General features: G+C 41.5%; 1 protein-coding gene across 8 annotated transcripts in view; it reads left to right on the top strand.

The window, feature by feature from the left end:
* Nucleotides 1-21,066, top strand: part of fli1 (Fli-1 proto-oncogene, ETS transcription factor) — an 85,994-nt gene that overhangs the window by 20,392 nt on the left and 44,536 nt on the right. For all 8 annotated transcript variants that reach the window (XM_080214539.1, XM_080214537.1, XM_080214534.1 and 5 more), the window contains one exon: nt 8,457-8,525. In XM_080214539.1, the coding sequence (XP_080070665.1) occupies nt 8,457-8,525 (69 nt within the window). The remainder of the gene's footprint in view (nt 1-8,456; nt 8,526-21,066) is intronic.

Genomic DNA, 21,066 nt, shown 5'->3' with positions numbered 1-21,066 from the left:
TGCCTGATTTCTCACTTCCACGATCTAAATCAATGCAAATGTTGATTTAAATATCATTAGTGAGCCCAGGTTCACTTGCATTAGCAGCCTCGCCAGTGAAGGTCCTCACCAGTGAGGATCATGTATGGTCCCCATCAATAGGATCCAGTTGTGATGGCCTCCCAGTTGGACTGGAGACCACTGAGGGCCCCCAGGAGGATGAGAGCAGAGGGCAGTGCCCCTTGAGCAGGACCTTCACCTGTAAGACGGCTCAGACAAGTGAATCTGGACAATTCTGTCCCAGGCTCACTAATAATATATAAATCAACATTTGCATTGATTTAAGTATTGAGATCAGCCTTGCATCCTTCCCAGGTGTGAGGCTGATCTTGCCAGAAATCCAGATCTGGTACAATCGTGAGAGGTGATATATAGAATGACATTCCCAGAAAATTTCCAGAATAAATGTTGGTAGAATGTTACTGAAATCAGAAATGACATCCTATGTGACGACAGTAAAGGTAAGTTATCACTCTGTATCCTTCTAGACCTGTCTGCAGCCTTTACACCTCTTCCTCCAATGTCTCGCAACCATTTTTCTGCTGAGTAGAATTTCACATACCTTGTTCCATTCTTTTCTATCTAATTTCAAAAAATCATCAGTTTTTACATGAGCCTTACTGCCACCTATCTCAATTCTCCACTTTTAAAATTTATCAGACTGCTTGGCCAATCGCAAGTACTGGATAAACAGAAATTCCCTCCAACATTTGAGAAACCACAACCATTGTTTTTGATTTCTGCTAATTTAGTTCCTCAACTACTGACTCCATTCCTCTGCCTGACAATTGTCTGAATTTAAATCAGACTGTTCACAACTGTTAACCTGCAATGAGCTTCTAACCATGAATCCACAACATTACTAATACCACCTGTTTTCACCTTGGTCCCATCCCTGCAATCTGTCCCTGTCTCAGCTCATCTGAAACCCCTGCATATGGGCATGTTACCCCTAGACTTGGCTATTCCTGTACATTCTATTCATTCTACCCTCCATAAAATTGAGGCTACTCCAAATTCTGTTGTCTATTTTCTTACTGACACCAAATTCCATTCACCTGTCACCCTTGTGGTTGCAGGTTAACCAAGGCCTGGATTTCAAAATTCTCATTCTTATTTTCAAATCCATTCATTCCCTCAATGCTCTCTACTTCTGTATTTTCCTCCAGCACTACAATCCTCCAAGACAGCCATGTTCCTTTAATTCATTCCTAAATCTCTCTGCCACTCTTTCCTCCTTTAAGATATTCCTTAAAACTTATCCCTTTGAGTAAGCTTATGGTCAGTTGCTAAAAAGCCTCTATTCACTATAGCTTGGTGTCATATTTTGCTGTGAAAGATTGTTATTATATTGACCGTGCAATCCATTGACTCTGTCTACACTTCCCGCTGCCTTGGCAAAGCAGCCAGCATAATTTAGGACCTCACGTACCCTGGACATTCTCTCTTCCACCTTCTTCCACCAGGAAAAAGATACAAAAGTCTGAGAGCACGTACCAACTGACTCAAGATCACCTTCTTCCCTGCTGCTATCAGACTTTTGAATGGACCTACCTTGCACTAAGTTGATCTTTCTCTACACCCTAGCTATGACTGTAACACTACATTCCACACTCTCATTTCCTTCTCTGTGAAGGTATGCCTTTTCTGTACAGTGTGCAAGAAACAATACTTTTCACTGTATGCTAATATGTGACAAGAATAAATCAAATCAAATCAATATAAACGTAAGTTGTTATTGCTCATGAAGGATTGCCGAGAAAGTCTTCTAATGTGTTTCAAAAATCCACTTCAAAACTGCAGCAACAAGTGAACAATTAAATGTGATACACTTTTAAGTAGTGCTCAGTGTTCTCAGCAATGTCATGTTTACTTCTGTTCTGCTAATTGCTGTTCGAAGAGCTCATTAGATGAAGTGTTATGTGCGCAGCCTGTTTAATAACTACTATTAGGAACTTTAATTGTCAATTAGTCTCTTAATGATTCTCTGGGCAATGTTACTGGTGCTGACTTCAATTCCAACAACAAGATGGCAGTAAAGATCTTGCACGAAACAGAGAGTAAACTTTCACTGCAGCTCACCTTTTTAGGACCGAACGTTGGTTGGTCTCTCTTTTGGCTTTTCCAATGTTATATGGGGTCATCACAATGCTGATTGATCACCCTTCATATCAAACATAATTTTTAGATTTGGTGGATGGTTTTACAGCCAATGCACTTCCTGCCACTATTTTTAGCACCTTAGTTATTTGGCCAAAATTGCCCTTTTTGTTTTTTGTTATAATGCTTATAATCACTTACAGAATATGGTCCAATTTCAAAGAACAAATAACAATACAGTACAGGAATAGGTCCTTCAGCCCTCCAAGCCTGCACTGATCATGTGTTCCTAACTAGACCCTCCATTTGTATCCCTCTATTCCCAGTCTGCTCATATGGCTATCTAGATAAGTCTTAAATGATCCTAGTGTGTCTGCCTCAACCACCTTGCTTGGTGCATTCCAGGCCCTCACCACCCTCTGTGTAACATACATCCCCCGCATATCTGTATTGAACCTTGCCCCCCTTACCTTGAACTTGTGACTCCTTGTGTTTGCCATTTCCGATATGGGAAAAAGCTTCCAACTGTTCACCCTATCTACGCCCTTCATTATATTATAAACTTCTATTAGGCTGCTCCTCAATCTCTGTCTTTCCAGGGAGAACAACCCTAGTTTACTCAATCTCACCTCATAGCTAAGACTCTCCATACCAGGCAACATCCTGGTAAACCTTTTCTGCACTCTCTCCAAAGCCTCCACATCCTTCTGGTAGTGTGGTGACCAGAACTGGATGCAGTATTCCAAATGTGGCCTAACCAACGTTCTATATAACTGCAATATCATATGCTAACTTTTATACTCTATGCCCCATCCAATAAAGGCAAGCATGCCATATGTCTTCTTTTCCACCTGTGTTGTCACCTTTGAGGATTTGTGGACTTGCACACCCAGATCCCTCTGTGTGTCTATACTCCTGACGGTTCTACCATTTATTGTATAGCTCCCCCCTGCATTAGATCTACCAAAATGCATCACTTCGCATTTATCTGGATTAAATTCCATCTGTCATTTCTCCGCCCAATTTTCTAGCCTATCTATATTCTGCTGTATTCTCTCCCAATGTTCATCACTGTTCGCAACTCCAGCAATCTTTGTGTTGTCCACAAACTTACTAATCAGACCAGCTACATCTTCTTCCAAATCATATATATATATCACAAACAGCAGAGGTCTCAGTCCAGAACCCTGTGGAACACCACTAGTCACAGACCTCCAATCAGAAAAGACCCCTCCATTGCTACCCTCTGCCTTCTATGGCCAAGCCAGTTTTTAATCCAACAAGCTAGTTCACCCTTGATCCCATGTGATTTAACCTTTTGCATCAGTCAGCCATGAGGGTCCTTATCAAATATTTTACTAAAATCCAGTGTAGACAACATCCACGGCCCTTCCTTCATCAATCATTTTTGTTACCTCCTCAAAAAACTCAACCAAATTTGTGAGGCATGACCTCCCTCATACAAAATCATGTATCGCTAATGAGACTATTCTGTTCTAAGTGCGTATAGATCCTATCTCTAAGAAACTTGTCCAACAATTTCCCTACCATGGACATCAAGCTCACTGGCCTCTAATTACCCGGGTTATCCTTGCTATCCTTCTTAAATAATGGGACCACATTTGCTATCCTGCAATCCTCTGGGACCTCACCTATGTCCAATGAAGAAACAAAGACTTCTGTTAGAGGCCCAGCAATTTCAACTTTTGTCTCCCTCAGTAATCTAGGGCAGATGCCATCTGTCCTGGGCATTTGTCTACCTTAATGCTTCCTAAAACACCTAACACTTGCTCCCTTGTAATTGTGATTTGTTCTAACAGGTCTACACATCCCTCTGAGACACTACCAATCAATGTGTCCCTCTCCTTTGTGAATACTGATGCAAAGTATTCATTTAGGATCTCACCTACTTCCTTGAGTTCTAAGCATAATTCTCCTCCTTTGTTCTTGAGAAGTCTGACTCTTTCTTGACAACCCGCTTGCTCCTATCATATGTATAAAATGCCTTGGGATTCTACTTAATCCTGTCTGCCAAGGACATTTCGTAACAAATTAAAATCAAAGGTGGCAAACAGCTGGGATTTAGAAATAATTTCATGAGAGATAGATAGTCTATTGTGTTTTATTGCAAGCAATAATTATTAGGTCAGACCTACTTAAGAGTTATTCAACACAAAAAAAAGTCAGTGGTAGAGCATTCCCAGACAACATTACATCAGGGTTGAGGCACATTTACTGAGGGTTTATTTTAGTAGAATCTCTGTGCACACCAGTAGGTGTGTGATGTCCCTATTCTAACATATCACTGGGTGAGCTGCCAGGCATAGACTTACCTAATGCTCCTGTGAGTGACTCATTCTCTACTTATGCTCACTTGTGATGGGTGAGTTGGTCCACTTTGGTTGAAGCATGGGCTTAACAATTTGGAAACAATACTGGAAGAGATATTCTCAAAATGCTGTAAAATTATTGGGTTCTGATGAAAGAGATAAAGAGAAATAAATATACAGAGGAAAGATAAATAAACTTTTTTCTTTTTTTCCCTTATTTTGATTTCATAATACTTTAGAATGTGTGAGTCACACTCCCCCTTTTGGAAAAATCAGGTAGCTGGATTGGAAAACCAGTAGGGATTTCAGGCTTCATGTCTTGAAGCCATTTCACTGTCTGCTGGGAATCTAGCCTAGAAAAACTTGAAGAGCAGCAGATGGAAGATTCATGCTTGGCACTGAAGCACACTTGATCTCTGGATGTCTGCAACCAGACTGCACAAGGGTGCCAGATATGACTCCCTATGGTTCCTCTTTGCTGCAGAATATGTCCAGACAATTGGCCCAAAATAGCATTGTCCATGGGTCAGGATCTGTTGGCCTAGTTTCTTAGTGGTGGGTGATGTCAGTCAGCATCACAGAATTATAAAAATAAAATTTAAATAAGCATTTAAAGTGCAGCATTAAGGTAAGTGTGGTGAGCTTCTATGTTACTCTCAGTAACATTTCACAGATCCCAAAATATGGACTGCAAATGAGACAATATGCATTCCAGCCAGGGTTACAATTTAATTCTACTGTGTAAGTAATTCCACATTAGGTGATTAGAATGCACTAATTGAAGAGCTGAGTATAGTGACTTGTAATAGGTCCTTGTTTCCCTATAACTGAATGAACTATGGAAGATGCAACATGGAGGTATAATGATGTGTAAAGAATCGTGGAGGCATAAGGGACAATCATAAATTTTGGATGGAGTTTTTGATAGCTTTCAACCTGAAATGGGTTTGATGTATTATGGTCATCTACTCAGCAGAAGCAATGATGAATACATCAACATATAAAATCAAGAGTGGTGGGGAGCAAATATTGTTATTGACTACTCATGGTGATTAGTTTTGTCAATTGGATTATGTGATAGGTGAGGTTGAGCAGACTAGTTGTGTCATGTAATGCTTGGTTTACTATGCAGTGCTAACAACTCTCATCTTTCCAGTATTGTGCTTTTCTTTCCATTCACTAACTTTTTCATGTAGAAGGATACATATAATAAAATATTTTGCACAGATATGCACCATCATTCCTCAGTGACAGTATGATGCAGTGTAAAACAAGATAATTTACGCAGTGCCTAATTGTCTTTACCTGCGCAGTCCCCTGCGTTCCCTTGCTTTACATCCTTTAAGAAAAATGCCTCATTAAATCATACCTAGTGATCCTGGTATATTGTAAGTACCTTCATGCAACAGCTAAGTTAGCTGAGGAAAGAAAATTGAATTACCTTTCATTTTAAAACAGGACGATTTATCAAAACAAAACTTGTTTACCAAAATAAATAAAGCAATTGATGAGAATTATTTAAAGCTAGTATAAACAATTTGCTGCTTTACTACTGGTGAATTGCAGAATGTTTATCCTAGTGTGAAACAGCTGGTATGCACTGTGTCAGATGACCTGGAACTGAAAGTGATTTCAATGAAGGCTGAACAACAGAGCTAGGGAGATTGAAGAGAACTCTCTCTCTATTTAAATAACAGCCTGTTTTATTTGTTTGGTAACCCTCTCAATTCCGAGTCAGAAGATTGTGAGTTGAAGCACCAATCTAGAACCCACAGACAATGTCAACTGACAGATCAATGCAGGACTGAGGAAGTGCCTATCAGATGAAGTATGACTGATTCGTGCCTCCTTGTTCAGGTGAACATAAAATAGCACCATTTGAAGAAAAACAAAGACCTTTTCCAATGGTCAGATCTAAAAGCCATCCTCAACCAACATCAGCAAAAGTGATTGACAGTGAATTACTCCAAGCCAGTAGCAATTAAATAGCAAATTGTCAGCTCATTCTGCAACTTACAATTTTTGTTTGCATTGACTTCAACCTGGAATGGTTTAAAATAAGTGGCCAAATTACTATGAATGAACTTTGTGCTTCTGTCGGAGTCCAGTTTCATGCAATTAGCAGCTTCTTTGTATGATATTCTTTTCCGGGAACTTTACTACAAAAAACAAAACACAGCACAGGAACAGGCCCTTCAGCCCACCAGATCTGTGCCAACACAAATGCCTCTCTAATATTTTCTTACCCCTACATGTTCAATATCCCTCTATTCCCCTAGCTATTCATGTATCTATCCAGATGCCTCTTGAACATTGTTTAGAATTTGCTTCCATCATCTCCTCTGGCAGTGCATTCCATGCATTCACACCCTCTGTGTGAAAAAATTGCCCCTTACATCTCTTTTAAACTTGCCCCCTCTCACCTTCAACCTGTGTCCCCGAGTAATTGACCCTTCAACCCTCGGAAAATGACTCTAACTATCCACTCTATCCAAGTCTGTCATAATCTTGTAAACCACTATCAGATCCCTCCTCATCCTCCGACACTCCAGTGAAAACAATACAAGTTTCTTCAACCTTTCATCATAGTCTATATTCTCTAAACGAGGCAACATTCTTCTGCACCCTTTCCAATACATCAACATCCTTCTGGTAGTGTAGCGACCAGAATTGTACACAATACTCCAAATGCGGTCTAACCAAAGTCTTATATAGCTGCAACATGAATTTCCAATTCCTATACCCAAAGCCCTGACCAATGAAGGCCATCATGCCATATGCCTTCTTGACCACCTTGCCCACCTGAGTTGCCACTTCAGGAATCTGTGGATCTGCACACCTAGATCCTTCTGTATGCTAATATTGCTAAAGGCTATTTACTGTATACATTCTATCTGCAGTAGACCTTCCAAATCATATCACCTCACATTTGTCCAGGGTTAAATTCCATCTGCCATCTTTTGGCCCACGTCGCCAACCGATTTATATCCTGCTGTATGGTCTGACAATCCTCATCACTATCTGTTACTCCCTCAATTTTGGTATCATCTGCAAATTTATCAATCAGATCACCTACGTTTTCCTGCAAATCATTTACATATATTACAAAGAACAGAGAACCCAGCAGTGATTCCTGTGGAACACTACTTGTCACAGGGTGTGCAAGTGAGTTGTCAGATATGCATTGAAGGTAAAGTAACTGTGTGGTTACTGGATGGTGGTTAGCACTGCTGTCTCACAGCACCAGGGTCCCAGGTTCAATTCAGGCCTGTGTGTTTGCATGTTCTCCCCATGTCTGCTTGGGTTTACTCTGTGTGCACTGGTTTCTTTCCACAGTCCAAAGATGTGTGGGTTAGGTTGATTGGCCATGAAAAATTGCTCCTTAGTGTCAGGATAACTAGCAGAGTAAAGATATCGTTGCTGTTGGTGCAGGCTTGATGGGCCGAATGGCCTCCTACATTGTATGGATACTATGCGAAGCACTTTGTGATATCAAAAGCATGTGTAGGATGCTTCATAAATACAACTTGTTTATTTTTACTTTATGACCTAAATTTTTAAAATTGTAACATTGGTTTAAATAAAATGAAAATCATAGGTAGATTATAGTCAGTCTCGTCGGTTCTACTTATCATGCTATGTTGCTTGCAATGCATATCTGACTTGATATTCGTAATGCTTTTAAAGTAGGTATAATAATTTTAATTGATATTTTTGAAAGTCAGTTAAGTAGCTTTGTAGTTTTATTTTGTTATCTGTTGAAGCACTGAGGCCTTGTTGATCCCTACCGGGAATTGCCTATGCTGTATCAGCCATGAAATGCTCATGATTCGCAAGTCCTATGAAGTGTTTACTCGGATGTGAACTGCATGCAATCTATGTTGTTTTACAATCTGAGATTTTTACAGAATGATACTATTGTCAACTTGCATGCTATTAGATAGTCGTGGTGGGCCTTTATTTAACTGGTTACAATATCTTTTGTAGGTAGCTCTCCATTAAGCTATTCAACGTCATCTCACACTGACCAGTCAGCACGTCTCCCAGCCAAAGAAGGTGGGTTCAATTTTCTTCTTTTAATCCTTTCTTTAAATAATATTGAAATAAAGCTGGAATGGACTTCTGCTTTTGTTATGGTGACTGCAGTGTCCTTGTGTTAAAGATAATATGCAATATTTCATCAATACCTACATGTTGCTTTGTCCAAACAAATCTCCAATTAAAGAAAATTTCATCAGGCAGCCTAATGTACAGGCTCATTTCCAACATCATCCTATGTTCACATTGTACACGAAGCCTGGATTCACTGCAGCAGATTATCAGTTTACCACCCATGAACAAAAACTGAAATCATGGATCAGTCTCCATTATGGAAACTGTCTGATTTATATTTAGTAACATAGGACTGGACTTTATGCTCCCTCGCTGGTGGGGTTGAAGTTGGGGCGGGGTTTGAGGGAGGTTGTAGAAAAAAATTCTATTGTCTGACTTTCCTGCCACCTATCCATTCATTGCCAACCTGTCTGAAATTTTGAGGGGTGAGGAGGTGTTAGATGGCCTTCCTGTTGAGGCCTTAATTGGCCACTTATCATGCCCCATTCCTATTTTACCCATGCTATGGGGAGGATCATGCCATGTGTGAATCCCAACAGATATTAGCTGTGTGAGCTGGTGTCCTTTGGTGGGTCCCTAGGCCCATCAGAGGCAGCTTCCCTCAAGATCATTCCTTGCTCTAACTCTGTCCCTGGTCTCTTAGACCCAGTCCTCAGTTCTTCCTTTACTGAGAGCCTTAATGTTGGAGCTCCTAGGCATGGTGGGATTGCTTGTAATCCCAGAAGTGGCCACTACTCCTAGCTAGTGGTACTGCCCTACAGAGTTGCTGGCCTCTGATTGGCAACTCTCTAAGGCAGACTTCCTCCTGAGATAGAGGTGGAAATCTCATCTTAAAGCATTTAATGCTGCTGCCCAAATTAAAAGAAAATTGACCTGTCCTTCAAAGGGTGCCTCCCTGTTGAGGCATTCACACTTTTCTCATCATGGATATGTAGCTCCCACCTTGGCAGCTAGTAATGTATCAGTGCCTACTGGTCTCCCTTTGGTCCTCCAGCCTTGAGAGCACATCTAAGGAAGGCAAGCCCACACCTGCATGAATTGGCCTGTCCTTCTAAAAATCTGGATCATGCTGTGTGGATTCCTGACCCAGGATTAAAAATGCAGGAAATTCCAATGTGACTGATGTAAATTCATATTTTATTTCATAAATTGGATGGTGAAAATTCTAGCCTTTTCAATAAGGATACTGTACTCTCAGATTTCTAGGTGGACAGTGAATTAGCATGCAAACTTTAGATATGGACCCGGGTTTTTTTTTTGTAGCTCCTCCTTCCTCACTTTAAACCTATTAAAAGAGCAAAGATAAATCATATTTATGCCCACAGCTCTCCTGTAGCAGCAGTTGATGAGGGGCACCATGCTATGCTTTCAAATCTATCCTGGAATGATTAGATAATAGCAGCTCAATTTTTCTTTGATTTTTAGGAGAGAACTATGTGAAATAGATGGTGGTGGTGTGCTACAAATTATTCAGGAAACATGTACTTTTCAGTCTGGAGCTATAGATAGTGATGGAAGAGGCTCCATCATATGGCAAACCAGAAATATTTCACCGAAAGGATTTGTAGGTTGTTAATCAAACGGCTCAATGACATTATGAATTCACGCACTTCTTGGCCATCAGGTTCTGGGGTGTGATTTGAACACAGCGCCTCTGGCCTTGAGACAGGGATGCTAACCATTGCACCAAAGGGCCTCTGTAAAATACATGGAAGAGTCTCAAAACTGCCACAGCGAAAATCAGTCACATATGGCTCTTTTATTTAGCAAAGGTGTACAGGTAGATGATAAAATCATACAGTACACGGTGGACTTGAGGAAGAGTTCTTAGAATGCTGTCAGGATAGTTTCCTCGAACAGTATGTCACAGAACCTACGAGGGAGCAAGTTATCTTGGATCGGGTCCTGTGTAATGAGACAGGTAAAATTAAAGATCTTCTTATGAGGGATCCTCTTGGATCGAGTGATCACAATATGGTTGAATTTCTAATACAGATGGAGGGTGAGAAAGTAGGGTCCCAAACCAGTGTTCCCTGCTTGATCAGAGGGGAGTACAATAGGATGAGGGCAGAATTGTCTAATGTAGACTGGGAGCGCAGACTAGTTGGTAGGACAGCTGAGGAATAGTGAAGGATTTTGAGGAGATTTTTCTCAGTACTCAGCAAAAATATATTCCGGTGATAAAGAAGGAATGTAAGAAAAGGAATAACTAGCTGTGGATAACTAAGGAAGTAAAGGAGAGTATTAAATTAAAAATCGATGCATACAGAGTGGCCAAAACTAGTGGAGAATTAGAAGATTGGGAAAGGTTTAAAAAAAAAACAAAGAACTACTAAGCAAACGATAAAGAAAGGAAAGCTAGATTATGAAACTAAACTAACACAAAATATAAAAACTGATAGTGAGAGTTTTTACAAATATATAAAAAGTAAAAGAGTAAATGCTGGACCCTTAGAAGATGAAAAGGGGGATTTAATAATGCGAAACGAGGAAATGGCCGAGGCCTTAAACAAGTTTTTTGTGTTGGTCTTCACAGTAGAGGACACAAATAGCTTACCAAAAATTGATAGTTGTTTGACTGAAGGGGGTGAGATCCTTAAAACGATTACTATTACTAAAGAGGTAATACTCGGTAGGCTAATGGGACTAAAGGTAGACAAGTCCCCAGGCCCGAACGGAATGCATCCAGGGTACTAAAAGAAACAGCAGAAGTAATAGCAGATGCGTTAGTTGTAATTTATCAAAATTCGCTGGACTCTGGGGAGGTGCCAGCTGATTTGAAAACAGCTAATGTGACGCCACTGTTTAAAAACGGAGGTAGGTAAAAGGCGGGTAACTACAGGCCGTTAGCTTAACATCCATAGTTGGGAAAATGTTGGAATCCATCATTAAAGAAGAAATAGCAGGACACTTGGAAAAGAATGGTTCAGTCAAGCAGACGCAGCATGGATTCATGAAGGGAAGGTCATGTTTGATGAATTTACTGGATTTTTATGAAGATGTAATGAGTGTGGTTGGCAGAGAGGAACCGGTGGAGGTGGTGTTTTTAGATTTCCAGAAGGCATTCGATAAGGTGCCTCACAAAAGGCTGCTGCAAAAGATTAAGGTACACAGAGTTGGGGGTAAAGTGTTAGCATGGGTTGAGGATTGACTATCTAACAGGAAGCAGACAGTAGGAATAAATGGGTGCTTTTCCAATCAGCAGCTGATGACTAGTGGCGTGCCGCAGGGATTGGTGCTGGGACCTCAACTGTTTACTATATATATAGACGATTTGGAGGAGGGGACTGAGTGTAGGGTAACAAAGTTTGCTGGTGACACAAAGATGAATAGGAAAGCGAATTGCGTGGAGGATGCGGAAAGTCTGCAGAGAGATTTGGATAGGCTAAGTGAATGGGAGAGGATCTGGCAGATGGAGTATAATGTTAGCAAGTATGAGGTTATCCACTCTGGAAGGAATAATAGTAAAATGGACTATTATTTAAATGGTGAAAAATTACAACATGCCACTGTGCAGAGGGACTTGGAGGTCCTTGTGCATGAATCGCAAAAACTCAGTTTGCAGGTGCAGCAGGTGATCAAGAAGGCAAATGGAATGTTGGCCTTTATCGCGAGAGGGATGGAGTATAAAAGCAGGGAGGTCTTGCTGCAATTGTACAAGGTACTGGTGAGGCCGCAACTAGAGTACTGTGTGCAATTTTGGTCCCCTTATTTGCAAAAGGACATATTGGCCTTGGAGGGAGTACAGAGAAGGTTCACCAGGTTGATTCTGGAGATGAGGGGGTTAGCTTATGGGGAGAGATTGAGTAGATTAGGTCTGTACTCGTTGGAGTTTAGAAGGCTGAGGGGGGATCTCGTAGAGACATATAAAATAATGAAGGGGCTAGACAGGGTAGAGGCAGAGAGATTCTTTCCAATTAGAAGGGAAACAAGAACTAGAGGGCACAGCCTCAAAATAAGGGGGAGTCAATTTAGAACAGAGCTGAGGAGGAACTTCTTCTCTCAGAGGGTAGTGAATCTTTGGAATTCTCTGCCCATTGAAGCAGTGGAGGCTACCTCGTTAAATATGTTTAAGTCACAGGTAGCTAGATTTCTGATCAATAAGGGAATTAAAGGTTAAGGGGAGCAGGTGGGTAAGTGGAACTGAACCACTATAAGATCAGCCATGATCTTATTGAATGGCAGGGCAGGCTCGAGGGGCTAGATGGCCTACTCCTGCTCCTATTTCTTATGTTCTTATGTTCTAATAGTGTGGCATGAAGAGTAAGTTTAGTCTCACTTACTGGCTGTTTCCTCATATAACTGCAAGTTTTTCTCACTCACGTGTTTGCAAGTTTCTTTTGCAAGCTACTTATTGAATCTTTTTTATTATCCCATCAAACATCAGCATTCCAACCCTTAACCATGACAAAAATAAGGGATTTTTCTTTTGTCAAATACCTAACATCAATACTGTCTGTTTATTGAACATGATGTGGAGATGCCGGCATTGGACTAGGGTAAACACAGTAAGAAGTCTCACAATACCAGGTTAAAGTCCAACAGGTTTATTTGGTAGCACAAACTTTCGGAGTGTAGCTATTTCTTCAGGTGAGTGAAGAGTTGTGTTCTCAAACAGGACATACATAGACACTGACTCAATTTATAAGATAATGGTTGGAATGCGAGTCTTTACAGATAATCAAGTCTTACAGATACAGACAAAGTGAGTGGAGAGAGGTTTGAGCACAGGTTAAAGAGGCGTTTATTGTTTCCAGCCAGGACAGTTAATAAGATTTTGCAAGCTTAGGCAAGTCATGGGGGTTACAGATAGTGTGACACGAACCCAAGATCCTGGTTGAGGCTGTCCTCATGTGTGCGGAACTTGGCTATCAGTTTTTGCTTGACAATTCTGCGTTTTCGTGTGTTATGAAGGCCACCTTGGAAAACACTTACTCGAAGATCAGAGGCTGAATGCCCATGACAGCTGAAGTGTTCCCCAACAGGAAGAGAACAGTCCTGCCTGGTGATTGTCAAGTGGTGTTTATTCATCTGTTGTCATAGCATCTGCATGGCCTTGCCAACGTACCTTGTCTCGGGACAGCCTTTCCTGCAGCGTATCAGGTAGACAGCGTTGGCCGAGTCACAAGTGTATGTACCGCGTATCTGCTGGATGGTGTTCTCACGTGAGATGATGACATCCGTGTCGATGATCTAGCACATCTTGCAGAGGCTGCTGTGGCAGGGTAGTGTGGTGTTGTGGTCACTGTTCTCCTGAAGGCTGGGTAGTTTGCTGCAGACAATGGTCTGCTTGAAGTTGTGCAGTTGTTTGAAGGCAAGAAGTGGGGGTATGGGGATGGCCTTGGCGAGATGTTCGTTTTCATCGATGACATGTTGAAGGCTCCAGAGAAGATGTCATAGCTTCTGAAACTGGGGAAGTACTGGATGACAAAGAGTACGCTGTCCGCCGTATCCCATGTTTGTCTTCTGAGGAGGTCGGTGCGGATTTTTGCTGTGATGCGTTGGAACTATCTATCAATGAGTCGAACGCCATATCCTGTTCTTATGAAGGTGTCTTTCAGCATCTGTTAGAGTCTGTGCAATCCTCCTCATCTGAGCAGATCCTGTGTATATGGAGGGCTTGCCCTTAAGGGATGGCTTCTTTAACATGATTAGGGTGGAAGCTGGAGAAGTGGAGCATCGTGAGGTTATTTGTGGGCTTGCGGTACAGTGAAGTGCTGAGGTGACCATCCTTGACGGAGATGTGTGTGTCCAAGCATGCACCTGATTCCGGAGAGTAGTCCATGGTGAGCCTGATGGTGGGATGGAACTTGTTGATGTCATCATACAGTTGTTTCAGTGATTGTTTGCCATGAGTCCAAAGGAAGAAAATATCATTGATATATCTGTCCTGGCTGGAGACAATTTCAGACCTCTTTAACCCTCTCTCCACACACATTGTCTGTACCTCTAAGACTTGATTACCTGTAAAGACTTGCATTCCAACCATTATCTTGTAAATTGAGTCTGTGTCTATGTATGCCCTGTTTGTGAACACAACTTTTCACTCACCTGAAGAAGGAGCAACACTCTGAAAGCTTACGCTACCAAATAAACCTGTTGGACTTTAACCTGATGTTATGAGACTTCTTACTGTATTTGTTGAACTCCAGGCTTTGGAAATAGTTTATCTTCACTTACTTACAAATGTAGAGAGATGAATGGAACAATAATTGGAAAAATCAATAACTAAGGCAACAACTTACTCCCCCTCTGTGCTGATATTCCTCATCTTAATGAACAAATTAAAATCTCTATGATTAGCTTGGCAAGCACAAATGGATGAGTTAGGAACTTGGGTGCAGTCTGTGTTTATAGGTTTAAGGGTTTAATTTGATCCAGGGATGAAAACAGGCAATAAATAGGTAACATGCTAATGTGTTATGCCTTTTTAAAAGTCTTGTTTACCACACAATTTTGGTGTTAATTTCTGATTATCATAATTTGAGATTGCCTGGAGTTGTGAAACCAGAAACTTGCATATTTAGCCCTGATTAGATATCATTTTCATAGAATAATATATATGAGCTCCTTGCATCCACTAGACTTGAAGTGTCAGCTCTGGCTGGTACCCAATGGTAAGAAGTCTCACAACACCAAGTTAAAGTCCAACAGCGCTCTGAAAGCTAGTAGCATTTGTTACCAAATAAACCTGTTGGATTTAATCTGGTGTTGTGAGACTTCTTATTGTGTTTACCCCAGTTCAACACTGGCATCGCCACACCATGGCACCCAATGGCACATTGCTGTATGGGACTGAAGGAGAGGGTACTCAGGTTACTGAATGCAACACTGAATTTTCGGTGGAGGAGGTTCAGAGGAGAATGGATGTTTTGTAGTTGCAATAGGGAAAGAAGTCACATTGCTGTTATTCCTGCAGCAGCTCCTGCTGCTCAACCCAGCCTTATTTCTTCCTCTCATTCTTTGTCTGGGCCAAAGGTTCCTCTTGCAAGATACTCTTGACCAAGCATTCCCTTTATCCTGGTGACTTCTATAAAGTGTAGTAGCACAGCGGTTACTCTTTTTATATGAAGTCTTTGACAAGTGTCTCGAATAAAGGTTGCTAGAGTATCAGTGATATATTGAGAAAATGTCCTGGGAGGTTTTGCAATACATTTCTGAAGCCCTCAGCAGCAATCAACATAAAATACTGAGTATCACTTTAAGTAGCACTTGAAATTAATATCAACATTGATTCCCTCAGATGTCAATGATAGAAGGGATTTTGTTGAAGTGTTGGCCACAAAAATGATGTGAAGCCCCTTTAATGAGTGCGTATAGGCACTTCAGGGGCAATTGCTAGTTAACGTTTCTCTTAAGTTGTTGGAGCTAATGCTGATTTCAACTCCTTTACCAAGATGGCATCATATGCTAAATGTGTGCTAAATTGTGTTGCAGCTTTAGACCCCATTTTCTGCAGGCTAGCTTGGTGCCTAAGGTGAAAATCACATCCACAACATTCACAAGTGCATTTAACCAACACCAGCTGGCAGGAAGCTTGTTAATAGAAGCAATGGTCAGAATTTTACTGAGGCAGACAACAGCCTGACCCAGAAGCGCTTAAGATTGTGCAGGATGACGTCAGGCACATGTCTTGATACTTTTGCACCTTTGTGTGATATTTTGATCAATGGGCAAGTACAGGAGTCAGAAGCGTGCCCTCCAACAATCAAGAAACAAATTTAAATTAATTAAACAGTAATTGGCAAGGATTTTATGTTGCCTGCTTACCTTTATGGTTGGTGGACAGGCTGATTGGCAAGGCGGCCTTTATTTTTTAGCTGCGATCTTGATCCAGGGTGGGATGAAAGTCAGGACTCTAGTAAGAATAACAAATGTGTCTGGGGACCTGAAGTCTGTGTATGATTGCGCTGCCTAGACACTTATGGCTTAGTTTTTTTGCTGACATGTATTTTCCGTTGGCTAAGACAACTCTGCAGCAGCCATTCCCCTGAGAGAGCACACTGGAATCACCACCTGCATGCTTCCTTTACTCAGGACCCACTCTTCTCCCACTCTCTCTGGCAGTGTCCAGCTTTACAGAGCATGTTTTAGACTGGATGGCTGTTTACTGCCCAGTCAGCTGAATCATAGAATCTCTACAGTGCAGAAGAGGCCATTTGGCCCATCAAAATGAAAGTCTTTGACAGACTATTTTACCCATGCCCTGTCTCTCCCATTCTATCCCTGTAATCTCACACGTTTACTGTAGCTAACCTACACACCTTGAATCACCAAGAGGCAACTTAGCATGTCCAATCCACCTAACCTGCGCATCTTTGGGGTGTAGGAGGAAACTGGAGCGCCCAGTGGAAACCTATGTAGACAGGGGGAAATCATGCAAACTCCACACAGACGGTCACTTAAGACTGGAATTGAACCCGGGTCCCTGGAGCTGTGAGGCAACAGTGCTAACCACTACCTCTGGACCAGAAGCTCCAAGTTCAAGTCCCATATGAGGCCTTGATGACAATGGATGGTGCATTTGTATCCATCCAAGGTTGATTATTAATTTGTAAATCTTTCTATTATGTCTGATAGCAGGTGGTAAGAGTGGGAGAATTTCCTGGTTAGCCAAGTATAATCATGAACCAATCCAATGAAAGTACAAGGTTGCTGATGCCCTCTGAGGACATGGTACTGGAAGGAGGAAGAATTCAATATCAATATAAAGAAAGATTGGATGCAAGAAGTGAGGAAAACATAAGTTAAATTTGACATTTTAACATTTCCAACCGAATAGAAATCTAAGGAATGAGATTCCAAACTTGAAATAGTAATTTTCAGGACTAGCAGGGTTGGTTAGTAGCAATCAACATCTTTTATTTCATTAGAGTGTACTTAAAGTGAAGTGGGCAAGACTTAACTTTCTGTAGCAAAATTCACTCGTATCTACAAATAGCAGCTTCATAAATTTCAGTGGTGAGCCAAACAGCAAGACACTATTTTGCCAAACTGATGGAGCATATCCACTTCGACAGCAACTTTTGGATGTCTTCCTGTAACCTCACATCAGCCCTTTATCTAAAGTTGCTGCGCCATTTGCACATAAACTATGGTGAGGGTCATTACCTCATCGTTACCTTTGTCATGGTTACCAAGCCTGTCAGTAAACACAGTTGTAAGCAGATGGAGCTCCCCTGGTGAAATGCACCATTTCAAAGAGTGGTACATAGGAGTGGGAAGCTTCTTGGTTCATTTCCTGGTATGTGCTGAGTTTGAAGATATGCAACAGGAAGCTAATTGGTAATTTTACAGTTGATCCGAAGTTCCTTTGAACTAAGGAAGGCCAACTTAAGCATGGTTCCCATTCCAGATCAATAATCAATGACTCTACAGTAAATTGAAGTGCAATGCTTTTCATGTAGAACAGCACCAATACGTTCACTTGCTGGATCCACTCTTGAAAGATTGTCAGTGCACAAATTCATACAGCATAGCAGGATCCTGACATGAGATATCAGCGTAGAACACTGGATGGTGAGAGAAGGAAGCACTTCTTAGAACAACAACAATAGGGACTTGAAGACAGTCAGCAGTTATTTTTCACTATAAATGTTGGAACAACACAGGAATCCTATTGGAAAGTACCAAAAGACTGCATAGTGCTGCAGTTTTCCCATCTCAGTAAAGTAAAACTGAGCTACAGCCAGAACAAAGCTTAGTTAGTTGAACTTTCAGTTGCCTGTTTCCCTAATCCATTTAATCAGAATGTTGCACGCTTTGCTCTTGATCATCTCATAAAAACTGCAAGAGTCACTGGGGATGTAGATTCAAATTTACTCAATGCTAGGAAACAGTAAACAGCTTTAAATATAGCTTCCCTCTCAAGACAGATAAGTACTGGAATGTGGTCCCTCAGGAAATCCCACCCAGCTCTTTAGTCAATGCTTCTGAGGAGTCATTAAGATCCAGATCATAAACATTTAAATATATCCAGCAGTTAGGACTTCTCCTGCAGCAGGTAATTTGTTTGTGTGATCATTTTTGCTCTTGTGCTATTACGTAAGGCTGCAAACCCTCTAGATTTGGCCTGGACTCTTCAGGATTAGTTTCTTGGATAGTGTGTAAAAAAAATAAGGGCATGGTGTTTTTTTCTTTCATTACTATGAATGTTTTTTTTCTATGGTTGTAATATTATTAGAAATGGGAATTAAAAACTGCTTGACAGGATGGAGGCAGGAAAATCATGTGATGAAATCTCTAGGAATTAGTCCAATCAGAGTTGGCAATGCTTTGTTATGGTGAAGGGATTGGAAGCTTATTACTGTCGATCTAATGATCAGGGTTTAAGGTTGTAGGGATGAAGGTACCAGGTGAAGCTTCCTTCTTGTGTGTCAGTTGGCAGCTTAGCCCATGACCAGCATGACTCTGACAGGGCTGAGGTCAGTCCACAACTAGCAGCAATGTTCCTATGTCTGTGAATGACATATGTTCTAGCTGGTCTATGATGACCACAAACCAAAACAATATTATGCTGATATTCAGCATCTGGATTGTACCACACCCCTCCTTGTGCAGAATTATTTGCAGAACGTACTGACTAATATTTTCTGTTTCCAAGGGTGTGGGTAGTGCTTTAGTACTCAGTCAAAGTGTGAATCATAAAATGATACAATGCAGGACAAGAACATTCAGCCCACCATGTTTCTATTGGCATTTTAAAAAGCGACCTAATGAATCCACATCCCTACTCTTTCCTCATAGCATTGAAACTTCAGCCCAGTTTTTCGCTCAGGTGCACAGAGCTAGGACATTTTCCGCCTCCGCCAACCTTACCGGGGAGAAAGAGACCTGGGAGGTTGGATTTTCATTCCGGGGCTGGCAAACAGGATCAGAAGTTGGACCTACTGCCCACTGGAACAAGCAGGGAGGCTGCCCAATTAGGGCAGGAAAGTAGGCCTGTCTCTTTCCTATGACACTTTGCTGAAGTTTTTTAAAAAATGATTAAAACAAAGATTAGCCTCACCCATCTTGCCCACAACTAGGCTTCTGGATTCTGGCCTCTGTACTTTTGCACGGATGCCAACTGTTCTTGTTTCTTTTATTCTGTCATGACTGGCAAGGCTAGTGTTTGATTGCTCACCCCTAATTCATAGAATCATAGAAACTTTACAGTGAAGAAGGAGGCCACTTGGCCACCCCATCTGCACCAACCACAATCCCACCCAGGCTTTATCCCATAACACTACGTATTTACCCTGCTAATCCATTTGACACTAAGATGCAATATAGCACGAGCCTAACCCTCACAGCTTTGGACTGTGGGGGCAAACTGGAGCACCTTGAGGAAACCCATTCAGATACAGGGAGAACATGCAAACTCCACACAGTGAATTGAACCCGAGTCCTTGGCACTGTGAGATAGCAGTGTTAACCACCGTGCTACTCGTAAGTTGCCCTTGAACTCAGTGTCTTGTTCAGCCATTTCAAAAGACAGTTAAGAATCAACCACATTGCTGTGGGTCTGGAGTCACATGTAGGCGAGATCAGGTAAAGGTGGCAGATTTCTTTCCTAAAAGGATATGAATGGACCAGATGGGTGTGTAATAATAGTCAATAATAGTTTCACCATCACCATTACTGAGACCAGCTTTCAGTGTAAAGTTAATTAATTGAATTTACATTCCACAGAGCTGCTGTGGTGGGATTTGAACCCAATGACCCCAGAGCATTAGCCTGAGCTTCTGGATCACTCATCATTATGCCACAACCAGCCCCTGGTGAGATCTGCCAAAAGTTGCTGAACTTGGTGAGACCCCTCAATTTGTCGCCGTTTGGCTAGGATACCCATCCCCCACCAAAATGATTACAAACCCTGGTGAGGAGGGATGACTGGCTCTCTGCCTTTATTTAACCCATCCTGCCTGGAGCAACAAACTCTAATCTAATAAGGTGTACCTTGGGTACTTTTTCCAGACCCAATAATTATGTTTGAAACGGAACCAATTTTGGGGAGACGTGATGTGATCTCAGGAACGGCTGGGTTTCCATGAACTCTGGTGCTACTCATCTGTTAACCCTTTCATTTATCCTAATGCACAGCCCATAAGTACCTAATCTTGGAGTGAAAACTCCACACTATGTCTTTGAAAGATTACTGATTAAGTGTTGGGACAAAGGTTTACAGAGATAGAACTGAAGAATAGACAAACTGTATAGCTCTTTTGGGAGATGGTGCAGACACGATGGGTTGAATGGCTTCCTGTGCTGGAAAATTCTATGATTCTAAAACGCTGAATAAAGTCATGAATATCCTCAATGGAAGAAAGCAATTGGAGGAAGCTGGGCCCTCAGTATGGTTACTTGGTCAGTGAGAGGGCTCTCGACTGCCAATAGACATTGTAGACGATGACTGTAACTATGGGGGCGATTCTCTCAAAAGCGCTAAATTAGTGGGAAAACTGTTCGAGATCATGACTGTTCCTTCAGTGCAGCTTCAGAT

This window comes from Carcharhinus amblyrhynchos, chromosome 29, assembly GCF_965287045.1.
Source record: "Carcharhinus amblyrhynchos chromosome 29, sCarAmb.v2.hapA, whole genome shotgun sequence".
Lineage (NCBI taxonomy): Eukaryota > Metazoa > Chordata > Chondrichthyes > Carcharhiniformes > Carcharhinidae > Carcharhinus > Carcharhinus amblyrhynchos.
Note: the sequence above shows the minus strand (reverse complement) of the source record. Positions and strands in the feature narration are given on the sequence as shown.